The sequence below is a fragment of the Plectropomus leopardus genome, chromosome 14, assembly GCF_026936395.1.
Source record: "Plectropomus leopardus strain MGB_pleo_1.0 chromosome 14, ASM2693639v1, whole genome shotgun sequence".
Taxonomy (NCBI): Eukaryota; Metazoa; Chordata; class Actinopteri; order Perciformes; family Serranidae; genus Plectropomus; species Plectropomus leopardus.
Window position 1 is genome coordinate 18,515,701 of NC_142189.1, and position 22,731 is coordinate 18,538,431.

The 22,731-nt window shown below is 39.8% G+C and overlaps 2 protein-coding genes and 1 long non-coding RNA gene across 4 annotated transcripts; 2 read left to right on the plus strand and 1 right to left on the minus strand.

The window, feature by feature from the left end:
• Positions 1–75: 75 nt before the first annotated feature.
• On the plus strand, positions 76–12,024 carry hspa4l (heat shock protein 4 like). The gene is made up of 19 exons (XM_042500661.2): positions 76–456; positions 2,244–2,301; positions 2,419–2,559; positions 3,904–4,026; positions 4,114–4,213; positions 4,903–5,036; positions 5,123–5,367; positions 5,455–5,531; positions 5,629–5,780; positions 5,905–6,011; positions 6,666–6,799; positions 7,051–7,247; positions 7,719–7,790; positions 8,241–8,384; positions 9,399–9,524; positions 9,621–9,728; positions 10,211–10,330; positions 10,888–11,049; positions 11,136–12,024. Exons 1-19 carry the CDS (start codon positions 350–352, stop codon positions 11,322–11,324), a joined length of 2,496 nt encoding a protein of 831 aa, XP_042356595.1. The 5' UTR covers positions 76–349; the 3' UTR covers positions 11,325–12,024.
• On the minus strand, positions 3,314–22,045 carry LOC148187459 (uncharacterized). The gene is made up of 4 exons (XR_015778785.1): positions 21,812–22,045; positions 20,907–21,000; positions 11,133–11,295; positions 3,314–4,024 (listed from the first exon to the last, which is right to left on the minus strand). It is a non-coding gene; the product is annotated as an uncharacterized LOC148187459 (long non-coding RNA).
• Positions 13,481–22,487, plus strand: plk4 (polo-like kinase 4 (Drosophila)). 2 transcript variants are annotated; one of them, XM_042500659.2, is made up of 15 exons: positions 13,481–13,698; positions 15,037–15,132; positions 15,443–15,538; positions 16,114–16,228; positions 16,327–17,302; positions 17,382–17,470; positions 18,316–18,653; positions 18,738–18,842; positions 18,963–19,065; positions 19,158–19,307; positions 20,187–20,415; positions 20,516–20,618; positions 20,709–20,834; positions 20,913–21,019; positions 22,052–22,487. In XM_042500659.2, the coding sequence occupies exons 1-15, from the start codon at positions 13,651–13,653 to the stop codon at positions 22,161–22,163; spliced, it is 2,793 nt and encodes a 930-aa protein (XP_042356593.2). In that variant the 5' UTR covers positions 13,481–13,650; the 3' UTR covers positions 22,164–22,487. The 2 variants fall into 2 exon arrangements, with proteins under 2 accessions (XP_042356593.2, XP_042356592.2); XM_042500658.2 differs by lacking the exon at positions 13,481–13,698 and adding an exon at positions 14,508–14,911.
• Positions 22,488–22,731: the final 244 nt, after the last annotated feature.

Below are 22,731 nucleotides of genomic sequence, written 5' to 3' on the forward strand. Positions count from 1 at the left end.
AGCAGTGTGTGACTCAGCCAATCAGAGCCGCTCGGGGGCGGGCCTGAGAGAATCCGTCAGTCAGCGCCGCTGGGTGACGTGAAGGCCGCCTCGGAGAGGGAGACTCCGGTGTGGACATCATCGCTCTGTGGGATTACTCTGAATGAGTTTGCTATAAACAGCTTGACTTACATAACAGCTAGTAATTCAGTTAGTACTCCCTCTGCTAGCTCTGCCATAGATCTCCAGAGCAGAGGATACGCTTAATTACATTTCTTTTTGCAATACACCGCCATTGTATGTATCTTTTTTTCTTATAGGTGTCAAGTGCGGTCGTTGCGGAGGATAATTTGCAACATTTTTTGTCATTATGTCAGTGGTAGGGATTGATTTGGGTTTCCAAAATTGTTACATCGCTGTGGCCAGGAGCGGTGGCATTGAAACCATTTCCAATGAGTACAGTGACAGATGCACACCGTAAGTATAAATGTTGATAGTCGTCATCGCCGTGAAATGTGATCTGGATGTGAGTTTGTTACGCAATGTTTGCGACCGGAGGCTGAGCGGTGATGGTGGAGAGGCAGCGGGGATGGTGGTGGCTGTGATGAGGCCTCCCGCTACCGGTTTGCTTATCGTCACAGCAGGTTTACATAGGTCAAAATGTCGCGTGCTCTCTGAAATTATTTTTCTTCCTACAAACAGACAGTTGGCATCTCTCCTGATAACCACAGTGTTCCGCAGTGTGCCTCAAAGTTGATTAAAATGAGTAGCCTAACTTGAAGAAGACATAGTGTTATTTAGGTCACATGTTAATATATTAGTACACTGTCGGCCTATGCTATAAATGAAAACAAATAGGTTTTGATATATATTCATTATGGCCTGCAAAAAAAGTTACATACTTAAAAGCACCAGCCCAGAAATGACAGGAAATCAAGAGAGCATCATAATAGTGATATTGTTTTTAACTGTAAAGTATGTAATGCATTAACTAATATTTCCATACTATTAGATTTCCATGTGGTTTTATACTCTAGAGTAGCTATAACAGGATAATGTACTGCAGCATCCTGCAAACAGGAGTATGCAGCTGTGAAGGAGAATACATGTGGATATTTTTGTAGCAAGGTGAAACTAGGGAGTCAAAGCCAGCCAGTGTGAAATGGATCCCTAAACCTTGTATGACTGGAAGCGTTCATCTTTGTCGTTATTAACCCTTTTGAAACCTGCATTGACATTAGAGTTGCCTTCAGAAGTTACACACATTTAAACCTTTGAAACCTGAGCAAACTGGTTTGATTTCTTTTGAAAACATGGCCAAAAGACAATGAGCAGCTTGGAAAGATGTCCCTCAAAATGCAAGAAATTAAAGAAAGGTGACAAGAAATTGCCCTGAAAATGTTGTTTTGTTTTTACATCTGAAAAATGTCCAGAAAACTTTATTTAAAATTATTATTATTGTAATTATTCTGAAGTCTAAATCTATTTATTTATTGGTATTTTATTGTTTGTTTTTTAAACTTTGTTTTTTGGGAAATTTCAGGCAATTGTCTTGTAACTTGTAACTTCTTCCACTGTTTTTTAAGGAAAGGTTTCAAAGGGTTAAACAAAAGGTTAATTTCATTTTTCATTTGTTTTATGTGTACAGGAAAGAAATTAAAAGTAATATTAGGTGTGTCACTGTTCAAAATGGCCTGACTCAGGTAACAAGCGTTTTAGCAGGTTCCTGTTCAGCAGCACATAATCTCATTACAATTCAAAAAAAAAAAAACACAAGAAAAAAAAACAGAGACAACAACAAAATATAAACAGCTACATAGACATTACAGCGTAGAGGACTTTGGTTGGGTGTGCGAGGTGGTGGATGAGATTTGAATCAGTAGTTGGGTGCATGTTTTTCCATCAAATCATGTTTATATGTATGTTAGAAATGTGTAATACAGATTATTGTTCTAATATAAAATGGGATCTCAATTTGTTTGCTGTCAGACGAGTTAAATGAGTTCTGGGGGTGACATTTTTTTGGTAAAGATGAGCTCAGTTTTTCAATGTGAACTGTCATCTCTCACTGCCTCATTTTGTGGTTCTTTCTCAGACTCCCTTTTAAAATTTCCTTAATCCAAATCAGCCTCTCGGTTCTCAACATTTGATTGTGCCCGCAGCAGTCAGACAATTACCGTTCTGCCTCGTCTGCCACATCTGTTAACAGGATTATTTTCTGTCGCAGTCTTCCTAATGTGCTGTTGTATTTCTCTCCCATCAAGGGCTTGTGTATCTCTGGCCTCCAAAAACCGCATCATCGGAAATGCAGCCAAAAGTCAAGTAAGATCATCATGACACATCATGACATTAATTGTAACTTGTCTTTTTTACGAGTTTACAATATTTACAAATCACACTCACTAAGTAACTACTACACCGAGTGTCTTCTTATTTTAGATGACAACAAACTTCAAAAATACAGTCCACAGCTTCAAAAAGTTCCACGGCAGAGCATTTGATGACCCATTTGTCCAAGCGGAAAAACCCAAACTGCCTTACAGCTTACATAAACTGGCCAATGGAAACACTGGAATTAAGGTGACGCACTGTACAAACTTCCAGCATGTTCTTCTTCGCTGCTTTCTGTTTTTTATCCCCTTTCTCTCTGACCCTGACCATTTTTCTGCTGTCATTGCACACCTTTGTCCTTTAAATTCAACCATGATGCTGAGCGTGATAAGTGAGCGGGATGCACAAATGGTTTTTTTTCTCTGTCATCACCAAATTGCTTAATGGCGTTATGCTTAAAAAAATAGTGCAGCTATTTTAAGTATGGTTGTAGGAGGTTCTCATGCATAGTTCATGTATTATACAGGCCTACATTAGATCTCAGTCAGCACGCCCCCAATATGAAGAAGCAAGCTGGAGTCTAACATAGGAGCCAAGCACTAAACATGTACTGCTGTGGACGGTTCAGCAATAAACATATCGTCATCATCGGGCGCAAACCTTGCACCTCAGCAATTCAGTATTTTCATTTTTTTCATTAATTAACTCTACTGGTCCCCTTCTCTGTCTGTCAGTGGGTTTTACCATTTCTCAACCAATGAAATGTATTTAAAAAAACTTGTGACTAAACCTGTCTCCATTGGATCCTTTTAAAAACTGTTTTTTTTTCTCATTCATGAAAAATATCAATTTTGGAGATCGGAGGTTTGCACCTGACAGCAGTGATATGTTGGCCACCTAAATAAAGTCCTATCTAAAAATACCTTTATCAGTTAAACTGCACACTACATTAAGAATATTTTCACTGCTTTTTTTTGCATCAGACAGCAATTTCCGATCATCGCTCTCTTCAAAAGCAGATTCCTTTAAGAAAAATAATGACTTAACATCGCCTGTCAAGAAAGCTGCTGGTCTACTGCTGCCTCGATCAGTTGTTGTGTTTGCATTGCTGTGTGACTTTGGTGTTTAAAAGGGTTAGTTTGGATCTATAAAGTCACACAATAACACAATCTAACTAACGGATGGAGGGAGTGGTAGACCGTCAGCTCCCACGTTCAGCAAGCCAGAATAACTGTTTTTGTCATGAGAGCATAGATGTTGAACTGAAGCAGCCTCCCTCTCAGAACAGGCCATCATACTGAAAGGTAAAGCAGTGAAAATACTCCCAATATAGCGTACATTTAAACAGATATTGATTTTTTAGGTGTGACTTTTTTCTAGGTGGCTAAAATACATTTAGCTGCTGCCCCTGTCAGCACTCATGCCTGCTTCTTCAAACTTGGAGCGTGTCAACAGACGTTTACTGTAGGTCATACAATGATCGTGGATAAATATCTCATATAACATCACATAAAATCCCAAATACCCCTTTAATATGCCTTACCCTCAAGCTTTTAATTAGCCTTGGGGGTCTTAACTGTATCATGTTCACAGGTTCGTTATTTGGATGAGGACAAAGTGTTCACAGTCGAGCAGATCACAGGGATGCTGCTCACCAAGCTGAAGGAGACGTCAGAGAGCGCCCTGAAGAAGCCGGTGGTGGACTGCGTCATCTCTGTGAGTTATGAAAACATCACAGAACACCATCAACATAATTCACAAAGGGGTTCAATGATGCGTAATGATTTGTGCTGTGTTTTACAGGTCCCAAGTTTCTTTACAGACGCTGAAAGGAGATCAGTGTTTGATGCAACTCAAATCGCAGGGCTGAACTGTTTACGGCTAATTAATGATACGACTGCAGGTCAGTGTTCTTAGGGGAAATTGATAACAGTGAAATTTATAAAACGATTGCATGAGAATGAAGCCTCAGTTGTGCTTTCAGCTTGAGCATGAGCAAACACAGAATCGTGATGAAAACACGTTTGGACTGTCATAATTTGTGTGGGATTCCTCTCCCAAACTGTAGGGGCAGTGTATCAAAATAAGATCTCTACATCCATGGACCACACAGTGATATTACATCTGTCACGTGAAGCCCTGTGGCCCAAAAAGACTTTTTCCCATTGATTTACATAAACAGACGTCTGTAAATTAGTGGATACGTATTTTGGGGTGTCAGAAACTCCACAAAATGACTTGTTTAACTATCAGAATTTGATCAGTTAGATCCTATAATATTTGGTAAGTTTAGAAAAGCTGCATACTTTAATAATTTTATAGCATTGATGTTGGTAGAGTGCTAAACTGGAAGTCGCCAGCTCAGCTGGTGTAAGTTTCTAATCGCCTCCAATGCTGTATCCAGTTCTCTTTATACATACATACATAGCAAGGTGGAAAGACATTTAGTTTGTGCACTGAGCTTTGTGAATAGCACTAACATTTACTAAGTTCAAATGAAGGTGCACACTTAGGCATTACTAAAAAGTGACTTAACTTCACTGACATTAGTATAACTTTGCGTTAAGTTTGTGCTTTCATTTGGGTTCATAGTGGCTTTGGCCTATGGGATCTACAAACAGGACCTTCCGACTCCAGAGGAGAGGCCAAGAAATGTGGTATTTGTTGACATGGGACATTCATCGTTCCAGGTCTCCATTACTGCCTTCAACAAAGGCAAACTCAAGGTTAGCCTGTCACCTTTTTCCCACCTTGAGCCACACCTGCAGCTGCAGCTTTAAATCCCAGCTGAATGCCAGTTTTGCTCTGACAGGTCCTCGCCACTGCATTTGACCTACACCTTGGTGGGCGTAATTTTGACGAGGCGTTGGTAGATTACTTCTGCGAGGAGTTTAAGAGCAAGTACAAGCTTAATGTGAAGGAGAACCCAAGGGCTCTGCTGCGGCTGCACCAGGAGAGCGAGAAACTGAAGAAGCTAATGAGTGCCAACTCCTCCGATCTGCCTCTGAACATCGAGTGCTTCATGAATGACATTGATGTTTCTGGCAGGATGAACAGGTACTGAATTTAGATTCTCCTCCTCAATCATGCATCTCTTAAGTGGAAATCTGTAATTATAAATCTTCTGTATTTTCTAACTCACAGGGGCCAGTTTGAAGACATGTGTGCTCAGTATCTGATGAGAGTAGAGATGCCACTGAAAGCAGCCCTTGAACAATCAAGTACGTCCCTCAAGCTTGGTTGAATTTATGAATTCGTATTGTTTGATTACCATATGACGGAAGAATCCACTCAATCCTGTGTGTGTTTGATGATCAGAGCTGAGCCGGGATGACATCTATGCAGTGGAAATAGTTGGAGGAGCCACGAGAATCCCAGCTGTCAAAGAGAGAATCACCAAGTTCTTTGGCAAAGACATCAGCACCACGCTCAACGCAGACGAAGCTGTCGCTAGAGGCTGTGCACTTCAGGTGACACAAACACATGATGTTTTCTTGTTTTGCTGCACTGTACAAATATAATGTAGCTTGTTAAATGCAATGCAGTAAATCTGTGTTTATTTGTGTGGCGCGTGTGCTGATTGTTTGGGTGTAGTGTGCGATTTTGTCTCCAGCATTTAAGGTGCGTGAATTTTCCATCACTGATGTGGTTCCCTTTCCTATAACTCTTCGCTGGAAATCTCCAACAGAGGACGGATTGGGGTAAGGACGTTTGAGACCGTTACATGGTGCGTCTTTTACTGCCTGAAAAACGTGTGATCGGGCTCTGGGTGCTACTCTTGTGGTTCCAGGGTCCAGACCTTTGAATCTGCCAACTCCACCGAGTTTGATATGACAATTCTCTCTAAAATCACGCAAAATCTTTTGCCTACACTGTTCCAACTTTCAAACGGGACTTACCAGGAATTCTGATGTTTTTATAGTTGTTGTTTTTTAGGTGTGTTTTAAAATATTGTCCATCGGACAGATTGTCAATAAAAATTCTGGTTTGCCCTGCTACTGTAGACTGATATTTACGAAAAAAAGAAAAGATATTGCCGGCAATTGGTTGTTCCTTGTCACATGATGTGACTTGCATGTTGCGATGTTGTTTATTTTTAGGGCAGCTGTTGCACCTTGAAAAATAAGTGCATGGGAACCCGCCGTTCGTGGGTTAACATTGACAACAATGGATTTGACGGTGCAAAAAATGCAGCATGTGAATGGCCCTCAGTTAGCTGGTAACAGTGCACAAAAAACAAGCCGCTATAGTTCTGTGTAGGACGCTCAGTCAGCCAGTTTAAAGATGCAGTGTTTGCTGACTGTGTTTCAAAACCTGAGTTTGCGTTTTTCTCTAACTGCATTTTTTTGTCACAGAGAGTGTGAGGTGTTCAGTAAGAATCACGCTGCTCCGTTCTCCAAAGTGATCACGTTTCACAAGAAGGAACCCTTTGACCTTGAAGCCTTCTACAGCAACTCTCAAGAGCTGCCCTACCCAGACCACAGGATAGGTAACCCTGCTCAGTCTGCTCTCTCAGAGTCAGAGACACCTGCCAGTAAACCACTGCCTTTAGTATTTTTTTGAGCGATCCGTTGATCCCTGGGGAATAATGCAGCGTCCCACAGATGGGTCCTAATGAGTCAGGGGGTTGGGAGGCAGTTGCTGATGGGATATCAGTTTCCATCTGTCTCTTAAGGAAATATACTGAGGGTGTTTTATCAGAGCTTTTTAACAAATCATTTTGTTTCCATCTGCCACCAGGATGTTTCTCTGTACAGAACGTTGCTCCTCAGCCAGACGGAGACAGCTCCAAAGTAAAGGTCAAAGTGCGTGTCAATGTGCACGGCATCTTCAGCGTGTCCAGCGCCTCTCTGATCGAGAAGCAGAAAGGAGAAGGAGAGGAAATGCAAATTGACTGTGAGCCAATGGTGCAGAATGAAGGCAGGGCAGAGGACCAGGTTAGATTATTTTGCCACAGTTTACTTTGCTAAATGAAGAACGGCCTTCATCCCAAATGAATACGACTTAGAAGATATTCCTTTACTTTTGTCTTGTTTACAGTAACGGTTTATATTGCTTTTTTTATGTAATTGAAATATGAAATTGAGGTTGGACTTTTTATCCATATTACACTGATATTGTGATATGAGACTAGATATTGTCTAACATTTTGGAAAACAAATATCACGAGTGTTGCTTTTTCCTGGTGACGTAATAGTTCAAATTCACCAAACTGTTCTAGCAAACATCTAATGTAAATATTTTGTGAAAACACCAATAGTTAATGCAATATCAATACTGATATAGAGGGTTTTGGCAAAAAAAATAATGTATTTGATTATTTTGATTGTTGAGCCTCGTATGAAATGTTTGGTTGTTCATATCTAATCTGGCTGTGATAAAATAGCTGAATGTGTGTTGTGTCTCAGACCAAAATGCAGGTGGACCAGGAAGGCCAAAGTCAAGCGGACCCGCAGAACGAGGACACTACCAGCAGTAAGGTCAGCTGGATTTAAATTTAGAGATGTGTGGATATTTTTTGAAGCCAGTGCTAGTATTTTCTGTTTTCCTGTTTATATTAAACAGCGTTGATATGCAGATGTTACACAGACCCCAGTCTTGCTTGTCCAAAACACAGTTAGCCTTTTAGACACGCCTATAGTGAGGTAATGAAGTATTTTTAGAAAATGATCCTAATACTTTACTCCCACAGCAGATTTGACAGAAGTATTAAGTAACAGACACCATAATAGGTAAAAATGGTCACAAAAATGCTAATTCTGGTTCTGAATGTATGCAAATAGTGAAAATCATATTAGTTAGGCTTGAAAGTATTTATAAGTATTAGTTTGTTGAAGTGCCCCATGAATAAAAACTGTATAATTACAGAGGAATTTAGGTGATGTCGACATCAGAAAGACTGAATTGTGTTTTCTTGTTTCCAAATCCAGGAGGGTGCGTCTGGGGAAAAGCAGGACCCCGCAGCAGGGGGAAACAAGCCCAAAGTCAAGGTGAAGAGTATTGATCTGCCCATCGTGGCCAACAATATTCGACAGCTCGACAGCGATGTCCTTAACAATTTTGTGGAGTATGAGGTGAGTGCTCCTGCTGGCCTTTGGAAAAGCCGAGTCGTGGTCTGACTGAAATTCTGATTACCTGAGAAGTGATGGACTGAGTGGAATTAAAACCTGATGTGTGCTTTACTCGTCCTGCTGTGGTCTGGGATTGTTTCCCCTGATGACTTAAACTTGTTGTTGTCATTATTCTATTCTGGGATTTTTTAAGAGGCCCAACAAGGAGCCACAATGTTTGTTCATGCTACTGATTGGCTTCATCTGTGCCAGCACTATTTTAGGGGAATTACTAATTCTGCAAATTTCCCCCAGTAATAATGTTCCCTGACTAAAGGTTTTGACTTTAGGTGGATGTGACAGTTTATGTCTGTTATTATGCATTTTGATATATGTACATATACAAGGCTTTATATTTTAAAATGTCCAGCCCCTCTGAACATCCAACAGCTAACAATTTTCTTGACAGAAACATTACAGTGCAAGCTGCTGTGGTATCAATCAATCATTTTCTCTTGACTGTTTCTGAATTATTCATTCAACTCAACTTTGACACTTCAGTTTTTGATACTCTTTGATCCCTTTGAAACTTGGATTGACATTACAGACGCCTTCATAAGCATTTAAAACACTTCCAAATCTGTGATTTTTTGAAAACAAACACTGAAAAAATTGAACTGTTTCACTAATTGCAAGAAATGAGCTTTTAAAAAAATTACAAAAAAAATTATTTAATTATTATTTATTTTTATGGAATATTTTTAAAGCACTGGTCATTTTCTTTCTTTTTTTTCTTTTTATTATTATTATTATTATTATTATTATTGATTTTTATTGTATTTATTTATGTTTTTAGAATGTATTACTCTTTTTTGTGGTCATTTAATTTTAAACTGCTCATTGTCCTTTCCCCATTTTTGAAAAAATCAAGCCAATTGGCTCAGATTTCAAAGGGATAATCAAATAGGATTATATTGTAAGGTATTGCTGGTATTGTTTTGCTCCTCTGTAACATTTCTTGTGTTTTTTTCCTTACAGCATCAGATGATCATCCAGGACAAACTGGTGAAAGAGCTGAATGATGCTAAAAATGCTGTTGAGGAGTATGTATACGATCTGCGGGACAAACTTTGTGGAATCTATGAGAAGTTTATCACCGAGGAAGTGAGCGATGCTGTCTTACAAACATCTGATTTACCAAGCAAATTATTTTCTACTGTATTTACTTAACGTGAGTTTTATATCTGGCCATAATAACAGGACAGTAACCGGCTGACGCTGATGCTGGAGGACACAGAGACCTGGCTGTATGAGGACGGAGAGGACCAACCCAAACATGTCTATGAGGAGAAACTGCAAGCACTCAAGGTTTGTTTTTATTTATTCCAAAAAAACGTCTACTTTCAATTTCAGATGGGATTTTATGAACTACTGGAAAATTCTTTATCAACCCACTAGTGTTGTCACAATACTGCATTTTCTAACTTTGATACAGTAACTTGGATAATATTGATATTCAATCATTTTGATACTATGTACAAAGTTGAATCTGAGGGCTTAAAATTTGACATTTTTATGAACAAATATGCCCTGGCCATAACATGACAACAATGACTTTAAACATGAATAAAAGAGAGTAAGAAAGTGCAGGTGTAGTGACACTGCAGAAGATGAGTAAAGCGTTTCAAATATTCAGAATTGATATATATATCGACAGATTGATATTTTTCGCAACCCTGCAACCTGCTGAGCTCTACTGGGGCTAAGAGGCATTTGAAAGGTTTTTAGGATTTTTCAAACAATAATAACTTTCAACATAAACATGAATGCTGTTATTTTATTTTTTTTAGAGGTTGGGTCAACCCATTCAAGATCGGCACAGAGAGCACGAGGACAGGCCCAGAGCTTTTGAAGAGCTCGGAAAGAAACTGCAGCTCTACATGAAGTTTGTGGATTCCTACAAACAGAAGGTAAATTCCTTTCCTTAAATCGTTGTGTATCAATAATAGGGCTGTGTATTGGCAAGAATCTTACAATATGATATGTATCACAATATACAATATATTGTTATACAAGCTTATTAAAATCTAATTTTAGGAAAACTGTCATGGTATACAAAACGCCTCTTCATACAAAAAAATCTACAAAACAATTTTAAAATGTCTACTTTTTTATGCACCCAGTGGGATCTGAATTTGCAGTTATCAAAGTCCTCGTAACACACTAGCAATATGTTGTTAAGTTGGAGCCACAGAATCAAACAACAGAAGATAAATTACAACACACAGTTTGGTCTTTAAACACAACACAAAATGAAGCACTGCTAGGAATATTTGCACTTTAACTATCAATTTAAAACATTCTACAGCATTATTATAAATCGACACAGCATCTCAAAACACTGTCTATTTTTGGCACACCTAAACATTATTGCTTTTTGTTAGTTTGGTTTCAGGGACACGAAGTAAAAAGCTTTGGACTTGTAGATGTAAATAATGTAGTTTTCTTGTCACGATCTCTCCTCCAGGATGAGCGATACATGCATTTGAGCGCAGAGGAAATGAGCGTTGTGGAGAAGTGTGTGAGTGAAAGCATGGGTTGGATGAACAGCATGATGAACGCCCAGGGCAAACTCGGTATTACTCAAGATCCCGTTGTTAAAGTAGCAGACATCATTTCCAAAATACAGGTATGCGAGTGACTATTTCAAATGAAATTCTTACTTTAACTAGCTAGTTTCTTTCGCCAACACATTCTTTGCCTTTTACTCACCAGGAACTGGAGGATGTATGTAATCCAGTGATCAACAGGCCGAAGCCCACAGTGGAGGAGGCCCCTGAAGTGAACGACCAAAACAGCGGAGCTCATAACGGTCCGACAACCAAGCAAGGAGCAGATGGGAAGGGAGACGCGAAGGGAAGCCAGCAGACAAAGCCTGGCACAAAAGAGATGGAGGTGGACTGAGATTTAAGAAAGCAAACTCTACAACCATCAACACGTTTACCACAACTGACCATTTAGACGTAGAAACATCGATACCTGGGACCATTTCTCAATTGACACCAGCCACTTTGTGTGGATTTGTTTGTTTTTTTGCCCTACCATTGGACTTTACCTTTTGAGGTTTTTGTTTTCATCCTCATGTGTGATGATAGTGTGCTTTACTCTCTCAAAGGTTTGACATACTTAATAAATTTAAGAATGATGCAATAGATTAAACTCTGATTCTGACGTAAAACTGTTTCCTCAGTACCACACAGGAAGCTGTCCTCTGTGTTTGCATTCCATGTGTCTCATAAGCGTCCTGTGTCAGCAGTAAATCACTCGTAAGAGAAATACTTAGCTCTGTCCAATCAACTGCTATTGCGGAACTATTAATTTGTATGCAATAATACAAATTATATATATATATTTGTATTAAATAAGTTATAAATGATGTCCATGTCTAGAAACTGTAAATACTATTTTAGTAAATAAAAGCGGCCAGCATATATAATATATGTACATAAAGAACATATTCCAAGTACAATGGCAATGCTTGATACACCAAATCTCTTTAGTAAGTGGTTGGTTGCCTAATTCCTTCTGTTTTCTTGCATTTGTCCACACTTAAGTCATGGGATTTAAAGATGCAAAAATAAATACATTTGTCTGTAAGACAACATTTCTTCAGTCTGATTTTTTTGTCTGCAGCAGAACCTGAAAGAAATTGGCTAAATCTGTACTGTACTTATATCCAAGTGAAGTCCTGAAATTGACAGCTAAAAAATGATCTGCCAAAATGTAATCTACAAGCTGATCTGACGAAAATGCAAAATTAAAATTAAACTGTAATTGTGGATCTAAATATTGTGAATGGAAGGTTTGTGGTTAAACACACACACCTGTAGTGTGATTATTCTACTTTCTGCAGCTAAAATTAAGCTTTAAGGAATAATGTGCAAGAGGTCCTTAAGTGTTCAAAACTAAATGAATAAACCAGACATTAAGAAATATTAATCATTTAAATAAAAACAGATGAAATGTGTAATGCAACCAGTAAATTATGAAATAACCCAATAGATTTTTCATTCTGCTTCTTTCTTATTTTTATTTATTTCCAAAACTTTTTTCAAGAAATATTTTCCAAAATCTGTTTCAGATATAACAAAACTTTTTCCCCTCAAATCACTTTCATTTTATAATGCCTCAAAGTATTTGTCAATCAAGACAAACATGGCAGAAACAATTGTGTTATTGTAATTAAGGAAATGAGAGCAGAAATATCTAGTCCATTACATCTATCTATCTATCTATACTGTATGCACCATATACAGTCTATAGTATACCCTCATTTGATGGTTTATTTCACAATATATCATTGACCTATTTAATTTCGAACACTTTGGTTCTCCTTTAACACTTCCTTTCCTATTCAGTTCCTTTAAGATAATGTGGTTAAATGTATTGCAATAACACTTTTTCATTAAGATTCAGCTGTGTTCATAATTATGGTAATAAAGTATATAACACTTTAAAAGTCCTTTAGAATAATGTGGAAAATGTTGTTGGACCAATTTAATTTTTCCTAGTAACCAACTCAAAAACATGTGCTCATAATTAGGGTACAGTACATACTAGGAATTGCTTTTAAATAATGTGAGAACTTAATTTTTATGAGAGCCATGACTTCAACTTGGCGTAAGTTGAAGTCAACTTATGTTTTTAAGTTGATAACCCATACAAGTTAATTTGTTCCAACTAAGTTTTTCCCATTATTTAAAAGAAAGTGTTGTGTAATTACCATATTTATTAATATAACTATTATAATAATAATTTGGTATATAAAGTTGTTCCAAGACAATTTTTCCACATTATTTTAAAGGACTTTTTTTTTTAACTGAATGCAAAACACATTTGCCAAGACTTAAAAAACAGCCTGCAAGCACAAACCTGAATAAAAATCTGCAAATGCACTGTAAGTATGAGCTTAAATGTTCAAGTTCACAAACTATAGTATTAAACTACCTTTGAGCACTTTTACAGAGCATTATTTGCTTGTTTTGCAGTCACTACGAAGTCACGTGCCTGACCCTTAAAGGGGGCGTGGTAAATTCTGATTGTTGTCATGTGACGTATCATCTGACGTAGGCAGGAGAGTAACGGGCGGATATTTTCAAAATGGAAGAAATGGCAAAGTTTTGGAGGGGAACACGAGAACAACATTGATCTGCCCTGTGAGCACTCCTGTACCGACTATCGATGCACTCAGCCGATCGACGAATATTATTAGGAGCTCGCGTGCGTCTGCATGCGACAATCGGACATGATGAGTGTTTCGATCGGCGATAAAATTGAGGTGAGTGCTTATGTGGAGCTAACGCCCACAAGCTAACTTCAGACTGTCTGGTAACGTTAGCTAAGGGTAATGTTGTGGTTAGCTGTTTACTCGCTGGTTATTCGTGGGTTGAACGCGTTTTGTTGGTACATATTAACGTTTAAAGAGTGAGGAAAGCATTTTATGTAAAGCATCTAATTAAAATGTAGCAACGTTTGACTTTACGCTAATAAACTGCAAAGTTAACGTCGTTTAATTGGCCAGTTGCGTTAGCTTGTTATCGTTTCGTCTTATTTATGTCCCGAAAGTGGCAAGTTTTTAAAAAACTTTAACCCTTTGAAACCAAAGCAAATTGGTATTTCTGCCAAAAACGTGTGCAGAAGGCAACGAGCAACGTAGCAACAGTAAAAGTTACAAGAAAGCGCACAAAAAGTTTTTAAAAAAAGACCTAAAAATGCTGAAAGAATGTGCTCACTTTTATATATATATATATATATATATATTAGATTCGTTTTCTGTAACATAATTTTAATATATAAAATTATAATTATCAAGAATACAGTTTTCTGGACATTTTCCCCAGGATAATTTTCTCATTTCTGTGGGACATTTCCGACCAAGTGTGTCATTGACTATTTCCCCCCGTGTTTTCAAAATAAATAAATAAAATAAAACAAATAAGTTCTGGGTCCAAATGGTCAAATAACTCATGAAATACATCTAATAGCAAAAAAAAAAAAAAGAAAGAAAAAAAAGAAAACTGATGTCGATCCAGGTTTTAAAGGCTTGACTTGTTACCATTCGTCTGTCGGTGTTATCAGCATTATGTTGCAGCATTATGTCGCAGCCTCAGTGTGTAATCTCAGCCAGCTCTCCTCCCGGGACCAGCACCGTTGTTTCCCCCTGTGCGTCGCTTCAGCGTGCTGCTTGGAAACGGCTACAAGTGGTCCTCGTTAGCGGGAAGACAGCCGGGATAATTAGAGGTTTTGGTTGGCCATATGACGGCGTCAGGTGTTGGTGGCTTGTTTGACAGTTAGCGTTTGTTGTGGGAGGATTTCTCCTGTGAAAAGTCGTTGGGATTGTCTGTCTTTGCTGTGCATCCAGCATGTCGCAGGCTGGAGGGATGATGTTTGATCGAGTTATTCGCCATTATTTCCAAAACTTTTGTGCTGACACCCAAGCCAGCAGAGATGAGGAGAAATGTTTATCTTATGCTCAGGAGCTCAGGATCGAGGTATCATGTTTTTAAAGATCCTGTCTGTGATGGGATCAGTTATTTTTAGATCACATATCATGGTTACAATTGTCTGTAAATCTATGTTTGTTTGCCAAAGTTCATTTTTCTGTCTTCTCATGTAGGATTTTAAAGTCCTCACCCTCCTCGGCAAAGGCTCCTTTGCATGTGTTTACCGGGCTAAATCAGTAAAGACTGGTCTGGAGGTTGCTATTAAAATGGTAAGAACACCACCAATTTCGGTTTAGTCAGAGATCTGAGGTAATTATAGCATGCTTTACCTGTAATGTAGACTCTTAACTAACACCCAAGCAATTACCAGTGACAGTTGAAGTCTAAACTGGAACAGTTTGGATTATTAGACCATAGCTGCCTCCCAAGGGGATCTTGTGGTTCCTCCACTCCCCACAAATAAGGTCTACATTGTTCACTGTCTTTGTTGGTGACAGATTGACTAAATCGCTCTGCCATGCTGCACGTTCATCCTATGAGTGTTAAGAGTATAATTATCCTTGTTGTTCCCACCTGCAGATTGACAAAAAAGCAATGCACAAAGCTGGTATGGTCCAGCGTGTGACAAACGAGGTGGAGATTCAGTGCCGTCTGAAACATCCTTCTATACTTGAGGTAATATTGGCTGAACACAATTTCTTGCGATGGAGTACTGTGGCTTTTTATTACATTTTCTTTGTCACTTCAACAGTTATTTTCTAATGTAAAATATACAATAAACATACGCTGTAAGTAGACGTAAAACTAACTTCATGATGCGGCAGGTTTGTGGTTAACAGTACTAATTATAAGAAATCAATTCAGTTGTTTTTTGGGACATGAAACAACTATAGTTACAGTTGCTATCAAAACTCTGTGCATGTCGGCTGTGTTTGTGTCTGTGCATATCAACATTGTGCCATCGTTGTCATGGTTTTGTAACGTGGACAGCTTGCCCCTTCCCTCTGCAGTTACTTTGTTCGATAATACTGTCGCTCCTCAGCGTATATTTGAAGATTAATTAGGAGCTCTTGCTCGCTTGCTTTGTCCAGATTCTGGTGGGATCTTTTCTGGACCAGAGCAAGTCATTTTAGACAAGAGTTTGATAATTTCAAGGTCAAACGTGTTCTGGATTTTGTTGCACTAATATTTTTTGCATTCTCTCACTTTGACAGGATAATAAATACTGTATTTTATGTCTTGTCTTTAAGCTGTACAACTACTTTGAGGACAGCAACTATGTGTACTTGGTGTTGGAGATGTGCCACAATGGAGAGATGAGTCGGTACCTTAAAGAGAGGAAGATGGCTTTTTCTGAGGATGAAGGTTAGGCAGAGCTACTTTACTTTGATGAATAAAATTTGGAATTAAAGTTTAGTTTTGGGAGCTGCCTGCCGTTAAATGCTGCTGTTTTTGTTCCACAGCGAGACATTTCATGCATCAAATAGTGAAGGGGATGCTGTATTTACACACCCACGGCATCCTGCATCGAGATCTGACCTTGTCAAACCTTTTGTTGACGAGCAACATGAACATTAAGATAGCAGACTTTGGCCTGGCCACTCAGCTCAAACTCCCAAATGAAAAGCACTTCACCATGTGCGGGACACCCAACTACATCTCCCCGGAGGTGGCCACTCGCAGCGCTCATGGACTTGAGTCAGATGTGTGGTCACTGGGGTGCATGTTCTACGCCTTCCTGATGGGTCGCCCTCCGTTTGACACGGACACCGTCAAGCACACTCTGTCCAAAGTGGTTCTTGGGGATTATGAGATGCCGAGTCATGTTTCTCTCGAGGCTCAGGACCTGATTCATCAGCTGCTGCAGAGGGACCCCGCCCAGCGGCCCAGCCTCTCTGCGGTGCTGGACCACCCGTTCATGACCCAAAGCCTCCTGAGCAGGACCAAGGAGCTGGGGTTGGGGGATGAAGGATCCATAGACAGCGGTATTGCCACCATCTCCACGGCCTGCACCTCCGCCACCTCAGCCAGCAGCAACAGCCGCCTCCAGAGGAGAGCCAGGCACATGATTGGCTCCGCCCTGCCCAACCGGATGGCGCCTATTCCAAATCTTCTACGCCAACCCAACGGCGCCTGTTTTGAGGACGGAGACCAGTGGCAGCATCCAGCGGAAAGATTTCACAGAGAGGGGAGGAGCAGGGGGGTCCACGGTGGAGACGGAGGTCAGCCTCATTCTCGCTACCTGAGGAGGGCTCACTCTTCAGATCGCTCCGGCTCCTCTGCATCAGGCCAGGGCTCGAGTCACGGCGAGCTGGGGCGATGCCACTCAGAGGAGACTCTGACCGGTTTAGGAAGACAAGTCTTCCCCACGTCATCCACTCAGCACCCGTTCACAGAGCACGGGAGGCTCCCCTCCCCACCCGTCAAACAGTCCGCAAAGTAAGAAGTCTCTGTTTGTGATCTTCTGTTTATTTTTTGCAAATTTAATGAGACTAACAGATCACACTTCCTGTTTCAGCTCTGGGTATGGCTCATCCACACAGACACATCCACCAAACCTGCAATTTCAAGACCTGGGTGGAGTCACTAACTGGCTCAATAATGAGGGTAAAAATATTTAGCTTTTTTTAATTTTCTGATCATCTGTGTGTATAAGATAGATTTCAGCATTTTACTTCTTTATCACTCAGCTAATGTTCTCATTCGGAGCAACTTTTAGGTAATTCAGTGGCTTGGTTGGGGACAAAAGAGACAGCTGGATGTTCTCACAGTCATTCAAATTCCTGGTGAAGTTATAAAATTTGACAAACTGTATTTCAGGCCTGGGAATGGTTTGAAATTAACAATGTTTTGGAAAAAATTTGAACATATATTATTTGGGCTGTTTGAAATATATTCATATCATTGCAAAATAAGTTCCTGGTATTTCTAGTTTAAGATCTAGTGCTATTTTTGTGTGACCGAGCTAATATCAGACATAAAACCTTTGATTAATAAGAATTACATACATTCAGACTTATTCATTATAACTCAAACACACATCAAATTGCACTGACAGATTCTCTGCTCTGGTCTGTTGGCAAATGCAGCTAGTTTTTGGCGATTGAGGGAAAAAGGTTAATGTTCACTAACACAAATACATCGGAAATGCCTGTTCAACATATGGTGTTATCGCTGTATAGGCCGATCTTTTTTTTTTTATCTACTTCAATTAATTTATAAAAATGGGATGAAATATTATGGAAATGTTTTGAAATTGAACCGGTGAATATGTGTGGGAGCTGTAGGATTTACCCTTCGATAAAGAGAGAGGTACAGGCTCCAGCCGCCCTTGTGAGACTAACTATGAACAAAGGGGTTTAAAACTTAATAAATGGGTCTTAAAACTGTCGAAGCACAATTAAATCTTCCCTGTATAACGAGATCTTTACAAATACTCTCGTCTCTCTCAGCTTCAGGGCAGAGGCCTGCAGACAGCAGCACTCACAGCAGCAGCGGCAGCTTTCATAGCAGCAGAGGACCTTTGGGGGTTCACAATTCCTGGACAGACAAACCTATGGGCCGAGGCGTGAACCTGCACCACAACCAGCACCACAACCCTCCCTCCAACTCAGACTCGTACAGGGAAAATATACCAGCAGCAGAGTTCCAGCCTCCTCATGGCAGAGAATTAAAACTTCCTTTGGCCAAACCCAGCGTGGATAAAGTAAAGAAAACGCTGAGGGACGTAGTCCCGCCCCTGTGTGCGTCCAGACTCAAGCCCATCAGACAGAAGACAAAAAACGCTGTTGTAAGTTATTGCACACATCATTTTTTGATGATCTGTTCACTGTGAGAGCAGATGAGAAAACACGTTTTTCTTGATTTCCTGCAGGTGAGCGTCCTGGACACAGGCGAAGTGTGTATGGAGATGTTAAAATGCCAGGGTGGTCAAGAGAGGGTTAAAGAAGTCCTTCGGATTTCCTGTGATGGTTCGATGGTGAGTCGCACTCTGAAGAATCTCTCTGAAATGTTCCACATGTGACTGGTAGGGGGCGGTATAACAACATATGACACAAGGCTGGTGGCAAAACGCAGATCTTCATGTCATATCTTGCAGGTGACGATCTACCAGCCCAATGGTGGGAAGGGTTTTCCTGTCCTGGACTGTCCTCCTGCTCCTCCAGAAGATATTCTGATTTGTAGCTACGAGGACCTTCCAGGTATTCTGATGGAAGCGTCACGCCGAGCAGCATCAGCGTTTATATGATTAGAAATTGCACGTTCATTGACTGATTTTTTTTTTGGGTTACAGAAAAATACTGGAAGAAGTACCAGTACGCCTCCAAGTTTGTGCAGCTCGTGAAATCCAAGACTCCAAAAGTGACTCTTTACACCAAGTATGCAAAGGTGATGCTGATGGAGAACTCTCCCAACGCAGACCTGGAGGTTTGCTTTTATGACGGTGAGTCCGATGTGTTCATGACACTTGAAGGAGAAGCTGTACTGACCTTTTTGCGTCCATTACGGCTGCAACTAGTTATACTTACTGATTAATCTGTCTACTATTTTATAGATTAATCGATTAGTTGTTTTGTCTTAAAAAGTTAGAAATTGGAGAAAACTGTAGATCAGTGTCCGAAAGCCCAAGATGACATCCTCAAATGTCTTGTCTTTTTGTCCACGACCCAAAGAAATTTAGTTTACTGTTATACAGGAGTAAAAAAAAGCAAAAAATATTTACATTTAACCCTTTGAAACCTAAGCAAGTTGGCTGGATTTCTTTCAAAAACTTGGGAAGAAGACAACAATGAAGAAGAAATAACTCAAAAATTAGCAAAAAATGAGAAAAAAAGTTACAAATATAAAAAAAATCACCTGAAAATAAGCAAAAATAGGAGAAAAGAAAAGAAAAGTAAAAAAAACAACAAGAAAATGACCCCAAAAGTGCTAAAAGTCATAATATATATATATATATATATACAATTTTAATAAACATAGAAATATTTTCATAGACATTTCCCTTATTTTTAAAAAATAATTTTCTAATAATTGCATCTCTCTCTTTAAAAAAAAATGTTTAGGTCTTTTCACATTTTACAGATTTCTTGCTCAGGTTAAAGTGCTTATAAAAGGTGTCTGAATGCAGCACAAGAAAACTGAGGTTTTAAAGGGTTAAGAGCTGGAATCAGCAAATTTTCCCTTAAAATTTTTTTTCGAGAAATTTTCTCAAATGAATAAATTTATCATTAAATTTGTTGGCAATTATTCAGTAGTTGACAGCTAATTAATCGTTGCAGCTCTAGTGTCAGAGATGGTGACATAAACACTTGATGTCGTGCAGGAGCAAAGACCCACAAGACGTCAGAGCTGCTGCGAGTGGTGGAGAAGAGCGGGAAGTCGTACACGGTGAAGGGCGAGGTGGGGCTGAGCGGCCTGAGCCCAGAGAGCAGACTGTACGTGGAGCTGTCTGACGAGGGTCACAGCATGTGTTTGTCCCTGGAGGCCGCCATCACAGCCGAGGAGCAGCGCAGCACCAAGAACGTCCCTTTCTTCCCCATAACTATTGGCAGGTGAGAGGAACGCGCTCACGTTTGTATGGACTATTGATTTTTTTTTTTTAATGTTGTCACACGTGGCTAATGTACGTTTTGTGTCCATAACTTCTCTAAGGAGACCAGCCAACCCGGACGCCCTGTGCTCATCGTCTGTGCCCTCCCACGCAGCGCCTCCTGATGCGGCTTCACCTCCTCAGCCTCCACAGATCACTCCCTCAGTGAGTCTCACAGCTTCATGAGCAGATGCTGAGAGGCTTTAATTACTAGACTATCATGAAATTTGTCTGTAATTTCTTTCTAATTTCCAGATGATCTCCTACGATGGGTCTGACTTCACCACAGCCAGCCTGAGTAAGAAAAGCTCCCCGCTGCGACAGGACACAGGAAAAGTGGTGAAGTCCATATTTGTGCCCAATGTTGGATGGGCGTCCCAGGTAACCGATGAATATATTAACCTAATGTTCTGTAAACGGCAAAGACTTTGCGATTAAACAAGTTTTTTTTACCTGCAGCTGACGAGTGGCGAGGTGTGGGTGCAGTTCAACGACGGCTCTCAGCTGGTGGTTCAGGCCGGAGTTTCCTGCATCACCTACACGTCTCCTGAGGGGAGGATCACCAGGTATGAGACACAGCAGAAATGAGTTCTGCTGGTGTGTTTATCAGCCGTTATTCAAGTTGTAGTTGGTAACTGTCTTATTTGCTTAAACTGTCTCTATGACGACCCTTTCATGTTTCTTCTGATGGCATTACCACACCTGAATGAAAACAGCGTATCAGAGCAGAGGAGTCTAACACAGCTGTAGATCATGTCAATCACTGCTCTTTAACTGCGGTCAGACTGTCAAATTAGGCAGCGCTGAGCAAATATGAGTCAAGATTTTGTTGATGCATTTCCTATTTTTCACCTTAAATGTTTTCATATTTTTTAGCTGTAAACATGAGTCAATTGGTCTGACTGGTGCTTGGTACGTCAGTCTATTGAGTCCAACATGACGGCAGGGTCACAAACTTTATCATTTTACAGCTTAACACTAAAATATGTTTCTGAAACATTTGAGGTGAGAAGTAAGCAATGCAATAACAGAATCTTAATTTGTGTTTCATCAGTGCTGCCTAGTTTGACCAAAGGAGGGTTGAAAGAGAAGTCACAGTTTCAAATGTCACAATATTGTGGTACAACAGATGCACAGTGAAATCTGGTCTGCAGTTGCAGAATGGCTCAGTGGCTGGTGTACTATCATAAACCCAAAAAGTGCATAATAGGAGACCATAAACAATTGCTTCATATATGCAAAAGCTCTATTGTAAATCAGGCACCATCAATTTGTGTGTACTCAAAAGTTCTGTTTGGCCGAGCGCACCTAAGAAGGCTAAAAAGAGCATCTAAAGAACAGCTGAGTGAACAAAATACCTTTATTTCCAGCGCCGTCGGCTGCAGCTTTGGTTTGACAGTTTGACTGCAGTTAGTGAGCAGTGATTGACATCACTGACAGCTGTGTTAGAGGCTCCTCGGCTCTGATTGGTTTCTGGTGTGCTGCGGGAGACAAGATTTTTTTCACACGCTTCATGCGCCTCTTTCAGGAAATTTGACACAAGTTATTTTTCATAAAAGCTGTATCAGCCGTAGCTTTAACGTTTGTCGTCTCCACAGGTATAAAGAGAACGAGAAATTGCCAGAACACGTCAAGGAGAAGCTGCACTGTCTGTCCACCATCCTGGGACTGCTGGCCAACCAGACCACAAATCACCATCAACCTCACTGATGCATAGTTGTTCCAAAAAAAAAAAAAAACCCAAACATCCGAGCAGCACGGAGGCCCGGCAGGGAACATAGAGTAGCATTAGAAACCTTTAGACTGTCATTTGTCTGGTGTTCTTGTAAATATGTTTTTTTTTTTACATGTACAGAAGACTAAGATTATGAGAATATATATTTTAATAAGCAATTGTTTTGTCTGAATAAGCCTTGTTGAAAAAAGTTTGTCATGTTTGTTTTTTTTTTTAACTGTGTCTCCAACTCTATGAAATGTGTGATTCATAAATGCTGAGTCAATAAACAGCTGGATGCTGGGTGGAGGAATGCTGCACTTTGTTTTGCAGTCTTCTCTTTGATATATTCATGACGTTATTTTTTTGGAAAATAATTAAAGTATTCAATAATGACCTAAAGACATGAACTGATGGATTAAGACAGATTTTGGCTTGTAGTCTCATCTAACGGTTGTAAGGTGTGGGTGATATTCTCACTATACTCAAAGCGATAACCTACAGAAAACACTGCACATCACAGCATTCACCCACAAACTCTCAGTTTAGGAAAACAAAGCTGCA

What these genes read in the sequence shown, in the direction of transcription:
- plk4 (XM_042500658.2), top strand. Translation starts at nt 14,783, where the DNA reads ATGTCGCAGGCTGGAGGGATGATGTTTGATCGAGTTATTCGCCATTAT. An exon ending in TAACTGGCTCAATAATGAGG is followed by an intron (nt 17,471 to 18,315) that starts GTAAAAATATTT and finishes CGTCTCTCTCAG; the next exon opens with CTTCAGGGCAGAGGCCTGCA. An exon ending in TTCCCCATAACTATTGGCAG is followed by an intron (nt 20,416 to 20,515) that starts GTGAGAGGAACG and finishes AACTTCTCTAAG; the next exon opens with GAGACCAGCCAACCCGGACG.
- hspa4l (XM_042500661.2), top strand. Translation starts at nt 350, where the DNA reads ATGTCAGTGGTAGGGATTGATTTGGGTTTCCAAAATTGTTACATCGCT. An exon ending in AGGACACTACCAGCAGTAAG is followed by an intron (nt 7,791 to 8,240) that starts GTCAGCTGGATT and finishes TTCCAAATCCAG; the next exon opens with GAGGGTGCGTCTGGGGAAAA. An exon ending in TGGATTCCTACAAACAGAAG is followed by an intron (nt 10,331 to 10,887) that starts GTAAATTCCTTT and finishes TCTCTCCTCCAG; the next exon opens with GATGAGCGATACATGCATTT.